At 47.1% G+C, this 12,824-nt stretch overlaps 1 protein-coding gene across 1 annotated transcript in view; it reads right to left on the reverse strand.

Annotated features, from left to right (window-relative positions):
- Positions 1-12,824, reverse strand: part of tia1 (TIA1 cytotoxic granule-associated RNA binding protein) — a 64,806-nt gene that overhangs the window by 38,988 nt on the left and 12,994 nt on the right. Inside the window, exons 2-3 of the mRNA XM_072485994.1 lie at positions 5,965-6,061; positions 3,796-3,891 (exon numbers count right to left, since the gene is read on the reverse strand). Coding sequence (XP_072342095.1) covers positions 3,796-3,891; positions 5,965-6,061 — 193 coding nt within the window. The remainder of the gene's footprint in view (positions 1-3,795; positions 3,892-5,964; positions 6,062-12,824) is intronic.

Here is a 12,824-nt window from a genome sequence, read left to right on the forward strand (position 1 = left end):
AGATTTCCGGTACTTAGGGATTCAGATAGCCAGGAGTTGGGGAACCTTACACCGGCTTAATTAAACAAGATTGGTGGAACAGATGGAGGAGGATTTTAAGAGATGGGACATGGTGCACCTGTCACTGGTGGGTAGGGTGCAGGCGGTCAAAATGGTAGTCCTCCCGAGATTCCTCTTTGTGTTTCAGTGCCTTCCGGTGATGGTCACGAAGGCTTTTTTCAAGAGAATTGAGAAAAGTGTCATGAGTTTTGTGTGGGCTGGGAAGACCCCGAGAGTGAGGAGGGGGTTCTTGCCGCGTAGCAGGGATGGGGGGGGGGGGGGCTGGCACTACCGAGCCTAAGTGAATACTACTGGGCCGCCAATATCTCAATGGTGTGTAAGTGGATGGGAGAAGGGGAGGGAGCGGCGTGGAAGAGATTGGAGACGGCGTCCTGCAAGGGAACCAGCCTACAAGCAATGGTGACGGCGCCATTGCCATTCTCCCCGAAGAAATACACAAGTCCAGTGGTGGTGGCAACACTAAAAATTTGGGGGCAGTGGAGACGACATAGGGGAAGGACGGGAGCCTCGGTGCGGTCCCTGATAAGAAATAATCATAGGTTTGTCCCAGGGAGAAAGAATGGGGGATTTGGAGCATGGCAGAGAGCTGGGGTTGTGCAACTGAGAGATCTGTTCGTAGACGGGACGTTTGAGAGTCTGGGAGCGCTGATGGAAAAATATGGGTTGCCCCAAGGGAATGCATTTCGGTACATGCAACTGAGGGCATTTGCGAGGCAACAGGTGAGGGAATTCCCGCAGCTCCCGACGCACGAGGTTCAGGATAAAGTGATCTCAGGGACATGGGTGGGGGATGGTAGGGTGTCGGATATATACAGGGAAATGAGGGACGAGGGGGAGATCATGGTGGATGAGCTGAAGGGAAAATGGGAAGAAGAGCTGGAGGAAGAGATTGAAGAGGGGCTGTGGGCAGATGCCACCCGTAGGGTAAACTCTTCGTCCTCGTGCGCCAGGCTAAGTCTGATACAATTCAAGGTTTTGCACAGGGCGCGTATGACCCGAGCAAGGCTCAGTAAATTCTTCGGGGTAGAGGATAGGTGTGGGAGATGTTCGAGAAGCCCAGCAAACCACACCCACATGTTTTGGTCATGTCCGGCACTGCAGGGGTTCTGGGTGGGGGTGGCAAAGGTGATTTTGAAGGTGGTGGGGGTCCGGGTCGAGTCAGGCTGAGGGTTGGCTATATTTGGGGTTGCAGAAGAGCCGTGAGTGCAGGAGGCGAAAGAGGCTGATGTCTTGGCCTTTGCGTCCCTAGTAGCCCGGCGAAGGGTATTGCTTATGTGGAAGGAAGCCAAACCCCCGGGAGTGGAGACCTGGATAAATGACATGGCAGGGTTTATAAAACTAGAACGGATAAAGTTCGCACTAAGGGGTTCGGCTCAAGGGTTCAACAGGCGGTGGCAACCGTTCATTGACTACCTCGCAGAACGATAAAGGAAATGGGAAGGTAGCAGCAGCAACCCAGGGGGGAGGGCCCGGGCGGGCCCCCAGGGATGTTTGTGTATAGATATTTGTACCAGGTTATGTATATTGGATTGCTCGATTTTATTTTTGGAGAGTTATTATTTTTCATATGGCAGTTGCCATTTAGTTTACATATTATTTATTTATTTGTTAAAATGGCCACTGTTATTTATACTGTTTTATTGTCAAAAAAAAGGAAAACCTTTGTATTGTTTTGTTTGGCCAAAAAAATTTTGAATAAAATATATATTTTTTTAAAAAGTATCGGAACTGCACTCCCACTGCCACCAACACTGGTTTAGCCTACACTGAGCACGAGTGTAGAGGGTCCGAGTCTCAGCACTGCAGGGCTACCTCTGAAAGCTTTGTACTTTGGGCGCGAACGTAGCTTTGTCCATTTGATACAATGAGCCTGCAGGGAGCTCCCCCTCCCCCAGACCGTCAGCATTCACATTTATCTTTCCCAAAGCTCAAGCATGAACGGTTTACATTTAGGCCATTGAACAGGCCGGCTGAGCAACAGCAACTCAACAAGCAGCAAACAAAGTAAGGACCGGTCTCGGGTGTTGAACATGACGACTCGCCCATGAACAATGCTGGGCGCAGTTCCATTCATGACAAGAAATGATGGCGGGCAAATGTCCAGTCATGTTATGAAAATATGGACCAGGCACAGGAGCAGGACATTCGGCCCCTCGAGCCTGCACCGCCATTCCGCAAACAAGTCTCACAACAATAAATTAAATTCTCGGGCAGCATGGTGGCGCAGTGGGTTAGCACTGCGGCCTCACGGCACCGATGTCCCAGGTTCAATCCCGGCCCTGGGTCACGGTCCGTGTGGAGTTTGCACATTCTCCCCGTGTTTGCGTGGGTTTCGCCCCCACAACCCAAAGATGTGCAGGGTAGGTGGATTGGCCACGCTAAATTGCCCCCTAATTGGAAAAAATGAATTGGGTACTCTAACTTTTTTTTAAAAAATAAATTAAATTCTCCTCATCTCCGTCTTAAATGGGAATATTGTGACTGAAACAGCCCAGACGTTCACCGTCTTCACTGACTGTGCACTAATGGTTCGGACTTAAATTTGCAATACCAGCAACAAAATCAAGCCGCCTTTAGTTCTAGAAATAACTTCAAATTTTTCTTGTTCAATGTACATTCGTAAAAACGTCAGAGCCGTTACTTCACTTCTCACACACAACGAAGAAGTTGTGCTTCAGTGGGCAGCACGGTAGCATAGTGGTTAGCACTATGGCTTCACAGCACCAGGGTCCCAGGTTCGATTCCCAGCTTGGGTCACTGTCTGTACAGAGTCTGCACGTTCTCCCCGTGTCTGCGTGAGTTTCCTCCGGGTGCTCCGGTTTCCTCCCACAAGTCCCGAAAGACATGCTATTATGTAATTTGGACATTCTGAATTCTCCCTCATGTACCCGAACAGGCACCGGATTGTGGCGACTCGGGGCTTTTCACAGTAACTTCATTGCAGTGTTAATGTAAGCCGACTTGTGACGATAAAGATTATTATAAAATTATTATGTGTCAAAATTTCTTTCACTGTTCAATTCCCAAGAGTTGTTTTAATTCTGGCGCCGGTCAGGTCTAGCCTGTTTCGAATTTTAACTCCAATTTTCCTCCCAGTGGGAACAAAATGCTCTAATTTTTCCATCGATGCATCGTTGGCCCAAAGCAACTTTTCCCTCCTGAAGAGACTGACTGAGGCGATGGGGAATTGATCACTCATCTCAAAAAAGCTGACCCCAAAGGTGGATGCATGACATTTATTGTTAACATCGAAACAAACCTGTTGGACTTTAACCTGGTGTTGTAAGACTTCGTACTGTGCTCACCCCAGTCCAACGCCGGCATCTCCACATCATTTATTGTTAACTAATGCAAGGAAAGGGCAGCATGGTGGCGCAGTGGTTAGTGCTGCTGCCTCACGGCGCTGAGGTCCCAGGTTCGATCCCGGCTCTGGGTCACTGTCCGTGTGGAGTTTGCACATTCTCCCCGTGTTTGCGTGGGTTTCGCCCCCACAACCCAACGATGTGCAGGGTAGGGGGATTGGCCACGTTAAATAATAGCCCATTAATTGGAAAAAATTAATTGGGTCCTCTAAATTTCTAAAAAAAAACTAATGCAAGGAAAAAATAAAGTGACTTGTGACGAAGTTAGTGTGAGTGTATTATTTTTGAAGACAGCCGAGCAACCGACAGGGCAAAGTCATACGTACACATTCACACTCATTACAACTCACCGTTACACGAGATGATAGCTTACCTTACCCATAATTTTCCGTCCATTCATAGCTGCTAATGCTGCTGCTGCATGTCGGTGCTCGTAGAACTCCACAAAGCAATATGGATCGTTGCCAGTCTGTTCAGAGCAGGAAAACAAAACCAGATTGATTCTTACAAGAGGAGCTTTGCTTGGGGATGTGAGCCAAAACAGACGGGCACAGGAAATTCAATAGATCTCAGAAAGGACGGTGATTTCGGAAGATACGAGATAAACTGAACAGGTTTAACACACCGACAGTGAATTAAATTCATCTGTTGCTGTTCTGAATATGCTGGCACATTTCCGGGTACGAATGTCAATAGAACAGTCCACCCTCTGCAAGACTGCGCAAGCAAGTGTTTTCATGCTTTGACCACGGGGCTCAAGAGCGGTTCCTAAACTGACACTCACAATCCCTGCAGGGAATCCGCTCGGTTCCAATTTCCCTAACTCACAGTTGGCAGTCGTGGTACCCTCTGGCGAAAATCAGCTTGAGACACACTCCAGGGGTCAAGTCTCAGAATTTCTCTGACTCGGATGGACCACATATCAGCAGCAGGCAAAATGCTCAGGACAGAAATGACATAACGTAGACTCACAGATTCCCTACAGTGCGGAAGAAGGCCATACGGTCCATCAAGTCTGCACCGACCCACGATAGTACAGTGGTTAGCACAGCTGCTTCACAGCTCCAGGGTCCCAGGTTCGATTCCCCGCTGGGTCACTGTCTATGCGGAGTCTGCACGTTCTCCCCGTGTCTGCGTGGGTTTCCTCCGGGTGCTCCGGTTTCCTCCCACAGTCCAAAGATGTGCAGGTTAGGTGGATTGGCCATGCTAAATTGCCCTTAGCTAAAGTGGGATTACTGGTTAACGGGGATAGGGTGGAGGTGTGAGCTTAAGTCAGGTGCTCTTTCCAAGAGCCGGTGCAGACTCGATGGGCCAAATGGCCTCCTTCTGCACTGTACGTTCTATGAAAGAGCACCATACCTAGGCCAATCCCCCACCCGTTACCCCAACTATGGGCAATTTAGCATGGCCAATCTACCTAACCCACACATCTTTGGACTGTGGGAGGAAACCGAGCACCCGGAGGAAACCCACGCAGACACGGGGAGAACGTTGAGACTTCTCACAGACAGTCACCCGAGGTCAGGATCGAACCCGGGTCCCTGGAGCTGTGAGGCAGCAGTGCTAACCACTATGCCTCCCTGGTACAATGTGAAGATAAGTTAACACAATGGAAAACACAAGTGAATAATTGCTCTCGACCTCTACCACGCAAATGAATACATGAAGTTTATACGCCAAATTCTTTCATTCAAAGTATCAAACTGCAATGCAAAGAATGCATTGCACAAATCAGGTCGCAGTGCTGTAATTAATTCTTGTTGTAAAACTAGATTTATTGGAGCGACAATATCTTTAAATGCCTTGAAGCTTTAAAAAGTATTTTGTATAATAGTATGTTTTCCGTTACTTGGCAGCTAAAGTTTTAAAAATAAATTTAGAGTACCCAATTCTTTTTGTTTTCCAATTAAGGGGCAATTTAGCGTGGCCAATCCACCTACCCTGCACATCTTTGGGTTGTGGGGGCGAGACCCACGCAGACACGGGGAGAATGTGCAAACTCCACACGGGCAGTGACCCGGGGCCGGGATCGAACCTGGGACCTCGGTGCCGTGAGGCGGCAGTGCTAACCATTGCGCCACCGTGCTGCCCATTCTTGGTAACTAAAGATTTTAATTCTATTTTTAGGTGAAGAGAAGCAATTCAGTATTTGCTTTGTGTTGCACTATCACTTTTTTTAAAAAAAAACAAAAGCTGAAAAATTACTTTAAAAGCTCGTTTCCTAGCAATAATATTTAGATTTGAGGGCAGCACGGTGGCGCAGTAGTTAGCACTGCTTCCTCACGGCGCCAATCCCGGCACCGGGTCACCGTCGTGTGGAGTTTGCCCATTCTCCCCGTGTTTGCATGTGTCTCACTCCCACACTCTAAAAATGTGCAGAATAGGTGGATTGGCCGTGCTAAAATGCCTCTGAATTGGAAAAAAAGATTTGGGTACTCTTAAGTTTAAAAAAATAATGATATTTACATTTAATGCATCCTTTCAATGGATGAATATGACAATCAGACATCTTTCCTTTTAAAAAAGAAAACAGTAAACATACCTCAACGATCATTTTACAGCTTTTGCATGGTCCAATCTGACTGAAGAGTTGAAGAATGAGGGCTTCCGTCACATCTCTGGAGAGATTTCCCACATAGCTATCAAAACAGAAATACATAGTAACCACACAAGGTAATGAATTATCTAAACACACGCAGGCACACAACAGATACATAGACACACATGCGGACACAGGGATATATACACACTCATATGCAGAGATATATATACAGCCATACAGATACACACACATACATGCAGACACACAGATATATATATATACACAACCATACAGATACACATACACACACACAGATACACCCACCCACACACATACATATTATATACACGCATATATATAGATATACACACACAGTAATATACACACACATATACACACACAGATATACACACAGATATACACACACGCATATACACACACACACGCATATACACACACACGCATATACACACACACGCATATACACACACACGCATATACACACACACACACAGATATACACACACACATACACACACATATACACAGATATTCACACACAGATATTCACACACAGATATACACACACACACATACCATATATTTCTATATATACACACACACACACAGATATATATACACACACACACACACAGATATATACACACACACACACAGATATATACACACACACACATATATACAGACACAGGAAACTATCAAATACTTTATCTGCAAATATTTCCGATTACACCCCCTTAAACTACTTTCGCCAGCCAAACACTAAGTTGGGTAAACTCATCCCGAGCTAAACTTCAGACTGACATCCGCATCTTCCACACCAGTGCATTCTCAAGCAACCGCGTCAGAAATCCGGCTTTTTTGCTACTTGAAAACAAAAAAACATTGGACCTTTTCAAACTATTTTCCATTTGAAACAAATTGCTTGGCTCAAGGTCACTGAAGGGAAGTGATGTGTACACAAGACAGGGGAAAAGCCAAGTGTTTACGGAGACTTAGCTTGGCTTAAATATGGATTCCACTGGGCGTCCAACAGATATTTATGGTACAGTTCAAACATGCTGATTTTGGAATCACCAGTCAGCTGCCTCTTAGCATTTTGACAGACCAAATAGATGAACTAGGGATTGGAAAACACTCCAAGGTCCTCCAAAAGGTTCCAGGAGGATTGGGTTAACTATTTTTTACTGCTTTGATACAACGTTAAATTGCAAAAATCAACTTGAGTGCAAAGTAGATTTTCAAACAATTACCCACAACTCATGATAAAAGAACCCCAAGCATTCGAGGCCAACATCTCCAGGTCAATATTCACACTCCACAAAAGGAATCAGGTTCAACAACATTTTATTCATCCTGCTCCTGTATCCTTTCAACCAACCCCCTTTCTGCATTGGCCTATCCAAACTAAATCCTGACCGTTGACACGATTTAAAAAACAATTCATTTTTCCAATTAAGGGGCAATTTAGCATGTCCAATCCATCTTTAGGGCAGCACGGTAGCACAAGTGGATAGCACGGTGGCTTCACAGCGCGAGGGTCCCAGGTTCGATTCCCCGCTGGGTCACCGTGCGGAGTCTGCACGTTCTCCCCGTGTCTGCGTGGGTTTCCTCTGGGTGCTCCGGTTTCCTCCCACAGTCCAAAGACATGCAGGTTAGGTGGATTGGCCATGATAAATTGCCCTTAGTGACCAAAAAGGTTAGGAGGGGTCATTGGGTTTCGGAGACAGGGTGGAAGTGAGGGCTTAACTGGCTCGTTGCAGACTCGATGGGCCGAATGGCCTCCATATGCACTGTATGTTCTACCCTGCACACCTTTTGGTTGTGGAGGGTGAGATCCACGCAGACATGGGAAGAATGTACAAACTCCATATGGACAGTGACCCGGAGCTGGGATCGAACCCGGAGCCTCAGCGCTGTGAGGCTGCAGTGCTAACCACTGTGCCGCCCTTGGCGACGTTGCACCTGTCACCACAAATTGTTCGGGTAAACCTTTGGACAAGCGTGGAATCAGATTTCCGAGAAAAGGAAAAATATCTCGTGCATAAATAATGCTGGGAGTTTTGAATAAAAGGACCAACTTTGTCAAACACAAAACAAGTGCAAGCCTAAATGTGCTTTCATTGAATTTATGTACCTTTGATCATGGGAGTGGTTAGCACTGCTGCCTCACGCCGCCGAGGACCCGGGTTCGATCCCGGCCCCGGGTCACTGTCCGTGTGGAGTTTGCACTGTCTCCCCGTGTCTGCGTGGGTTTCGTCCCCACACAACCCAAAGATGTGCAGCGTAGGTGGATTGGCCACGTTAAATTGCCCTTTTATTGGAACAGAAATTGGGTACTCTAAATTTATTTTAAAACAACTTTGATTATGGGATATACACTACAGCTTCTGACACATCCACTTTGGATGAGAGGCCATCTAGCTGCAATGATGTTTCTCACTACAGGTGCACTGCCTGATCTGCTGAACATTTTCAGCATTCTCTCTTTTCAGATCCGATTAGTCTTATTCAGCCAGCGGACATCCGAACATGCCGGGCCAAAGATCCTCAGTCGGACATCGATCTTTCATCACTTTCACAGGCATGCTGACCCCTAGCCCGGGGACCCTCGGGTTAAATCACCGCCACTCAGCCCTCAAAAGGGAAGAACAGCCTCTGGGACTGTGGCGACATCTACAGGGCTGGAGTTGCAGGTGATCCGACAACTTAAACAGGAGTGCACTGCCCGTGAGAGGGAGGGGCCAGTGGAGTGCTGTTCCCCCCAAAGCAGTGCTGCTGGATTGTATCACGTTACGAGAACAGAACTAGAACCGTACACCACGGTTCGAGAAGTCAGAAATAGAGATGCACACGTGAACAAACGCTGGGCAGAATGGCTTCAAAAAGCACAATTAATGAAGCTAAAGAGAGTCCAACAGGCAGGAGGGGAGACCTCTGAACAAAATGAGAATACAGACATATTGAGAACAGAGAACAAAGAACAGTGCAGCACAGGAACAGGCCCTTCGACCCTCCAAGCCTGCGCCGACTATGCTGCCCATCTAAACTAAAATCTTCTACACTTCCGGGGTCCGTATCATAAGACGGGCAGCAGGTTGGCGCAATCGGCTAGCCCTGCAGCCTCACGGCGCCGAGGTCCCGGGTTCGATCCCGGCTCTGGGTCACTGTCCGTGTGGAGTTTGCACATTCTCCCCGTGTTTGCGTGGGTTTCGCCCCCACAACCCAAAGATGTGCAGGGTAGGTGGATTGGCCACGCTAAATTGCCCCTTAATTGGAAAAAATGAATTGGGTACTCTAAATTTATTTTTTAAAATAAGATCATAAGACCTAGGAACAGAATTAGACCACTCGGCCCATCGAGTCTGCTCCGCCATTCAATCATGGCTGATATTTTTCTCATCCCCATTCTCCTGCCTTCTCCCATAACCCCTGATCCCCTTATTAATCAAGAACCTATCTATCTCTGTCTTAAAGACAGTGATTTGGCCTCCACAGCCTTCTGCGGCAAAGAGTTCCACAGATTCACCACCCTCTGGCTGAAAAAATTCCTCCTCATCTCTGTATTAAAGGATCGTCCCTTTAGTCTGAGATGGTGTCCTCTGCTTCTAGTTTCTCCTACAAGTGGAAACATCCTCTCCATGTCCACTCTATCCAGGCCTCACAGTATCTTGTACGTTTCAATAAGATCCCCTCTCATCCTACTAAACTCTAACGAGTACAGACCCAGACTCCTCAAACGTTCCTCATACGACAAGTTCTTCATTCCAGGGATCATTCTTGTGAACCTCCTCTGGACCCTTTCCAAGGCCAGCACAACCTTCCTTAGATATGGTGCCCAAAACTGCTCACAATGCTCCAAATGGGGTCTGACCAGAGCCTTATACAGCCTCAGAAATACATCCCTGGTCTTGTATTCTAGCCCTCTTGACATGAATGCTATCCCTCTATTCCCATCCTATTCATGTATTTGTCAAGATGCCCCTTAAACATCACTATCATCCCTGCTTCCACCACCTCCTCCGGCAGCGAGTTCCAGCCACCCACTACCCTCTGTGTAAAAAAAACTTACCCCGTACATCTGCTCTCAACTTTGCCCCTCGCACCGTAAACCTGTGTCGCCTAGTAATTGACTATTCCACCCTGGGAAAAAGCTTCTGACTATCCACTCTTTCATGCCGCTTATAATTTTGTAGACTTCTATCAGGTCGGCCCTCAACCTCCGTCATTCTAGTGAGAACGAACCGAGTTTACCCAACCTCTCCTCAAAGCGAAGGTGAGTTTGAGTTCAATCAAAAGGCCAGACAGACATATCCTTTTCCCCTGTGCCCAAAATATGTTGTCTTCATGAGCTTTAACTCAGCACCGAGCAAACCAGAAGGATTTATCATCTGGCATCAGTGGGTCATCATATTAACAGCATAAATCTCCACACATACTCTCAGAATTTAACTGGATGCATATGGTCAGAACACAAATCAGATAGAGGGAAAAGATTTGATGCTGGTTCAGACTTCTTGCCTGTCTTGTGGGATCTTTGCGCTTGTATTAATATAGGGTGTTGATGATCCACACACTGACTTTGTAATGTTAAATAGTAACACAGACAAAGTTTCAATTGAGTTTACACAAAGATATGCAGCCAAAAAATCCACACGGCCGATCTATTTCAGATCGAGTTCCTGCACAATTCTGCACGTATCCTCTTGATTGTTTGCAGACAATCTATATCGTGCGTAGCGGAAATGTTCACATTTTGTATCCATTGGGATACAAAAACAGCACTTTTCAAAAGTGAGTAACAATTCTGGAGGACTTTCTAAAAACGGCTATGCCCCAGCAAAGTGTAACAAATATTGCCCAAAGAATATCCCTCCCGTGCCGACTCTATCCGTAAACCTTTGGCTTTTCACAGTAACTTCATTGCAGTGTTAACGCAAGCCAACTTGTGACAATAAAGATTATCATTAACTTGGATTGAATTGTGAACTTGTGTCTGTCCTTAATCTGGCAAATAAACCTGGGTAAAACGGTTGAATAATAAACTGGTTGAAGTGTCTGAATTTTATAGACAACATTAGCCTCTCAGCTATGGCATCACACCTGTGAATGTCTGTTTGCACCTTGTCCACTGCCTCTATATCCTTTTCCATAACAGAGAGGCCAGAACGGGCACCATATTCTTAGTTCTACTGCAGGTAGGGCCAGCTTGGCAAGCCCCTCAATTGGTTCCCCAATCTGACCAGCATCCTGGTGAATCTGCACTCTCTCTGCCTGTGAATTCTCCCTGTGAGTTCAGTATTCAGGTGTCCAACACCACACACATTCGCCCCAAGCAATGACCATCTCCAACAAGGGAGTCTAACCATCTCCCAGTGAAATTCACTGACATTACCATCGCTGAATCCCCCACGATCAACATCCTGGGGGTTGCCATGGTCCAGGCATATAGATACCGCGGTAACTCACCTCCTGACTCCCCAAAGCCGGTCCACCACCTACAAGACACAAGTCAGAACTGTGATGGAATACTCTCCACTTGCCTGGATGAGTGCAGCTCCCAACAACACTCAAGAAGCTCCACACCATCCAGGAGAAAGCAGCCCCGCTTGATTGGCATCCCTTCCACAAACATTCACTCCCCCACCACCGACACACAGTGGCAGCCGTGTGTACCATCTACAAGATGCACTGCAGCAACTCACCGAGGCTCCTTAAGACAGCGCCTTCCAAGCTTGTGGCCTGTACCATCTAGAAGGACAACAGCAGGTACTTGGGAACCCCACCACCTGGAGGCCCCCCTCCAAGTCACTCATCATCGTGACTTGGAAATATATCGGTCATCCCTTCGCTGTTGCTGGGGCAAAATCCTGGACCTCCCTCCCTAACAAATGCTGGGCCTAGCCAGCGATGCCAACATCCCATGTAGATTTATACAAATTTAAACATGTCTTTAATCTTATACCCTCTCTTTAATCTTGTATCCTATTCCTTTATTATAAGACTTGCTAACTTCACTCAAAAAGGCCATCACAGTGTTTGAGAGCAATATCCATGTAATTTTTAAAACATCTCAGGCTGCGCCAGGTCACGTTTTAATGCTTATTCCGAGTTTCCCTCGGGAATATGACGCTGTCGTCTGTGCGGTGAAGATACCCCCGCAGTACAGTTTGGGAACATCCCTCTCATTGATGATACAGTTCCAAGACAAGGTAGTGTGCAACTTCGGAGAGCAACTACAACTAGTCACGCTCCAATGTGGCAGTGCCCATGTCCTTCGAGGTGGTGCTTTGGAAGGTGCTGCCAAAGGAGCCTTGGCGTGTTCTGGTCCCTCTAAGCTCATGGCCACGGACGAAAGAAACAGGTTGTCGCACAAGTCCCCTTTGAGAGACGTGCATGCAAGTATAAGGTGGTCGCGCAGGGCGAACAGCAACTGGAGACGGCGGTGATCCTGGTCTTTGGAGATGTTGGAAAGGCAGAGGGCGGGTTACTCACCATAGAGCACCCAGCCTCAGTAGTGATGTGGTTGGTCCAGTTAAATCTCTCTTGATATTGATGGTGGGGGAATTCAACAATAATAATGTCTCTCCATGTCAAGGTTTTGCCCTGTTGAAGATGATTATTGCCCGATATACATTCACCAAATACGGCACGGTAGCACAGTGGTTAGCACTGTTGCTCCACAGCGCCAGGGTCCCGGGTTCGATTTTCCCCTTGGGTGGCTGTCTGTGCGGAGTCTGCACGTTCTCCCCGTGTTTCCGTGGCCTTCCTCCGGGTGCTCCGGTTTCCTCCCATATGTCCCGAAAGACGTGCTTGTTAGGTGAACTGAACATTCTGAA

Source organism: Scyliorhinus torazame, chromosome 20 (genome assembly GCF_047496885.1).
Source record: "Scyliorhinus torazame isolate Kashiwa2021f chromosome 20, sScyTor2.1, whole genome shotgun sequence".
Classification (NCBI taxonomy): Eukaryota; Metazoa; Chordata; class Chondrichthyes; order Carcharhiniformes; family Scyliorhinidae; genus Scyliorhinus; species Scyliorhinus torazame.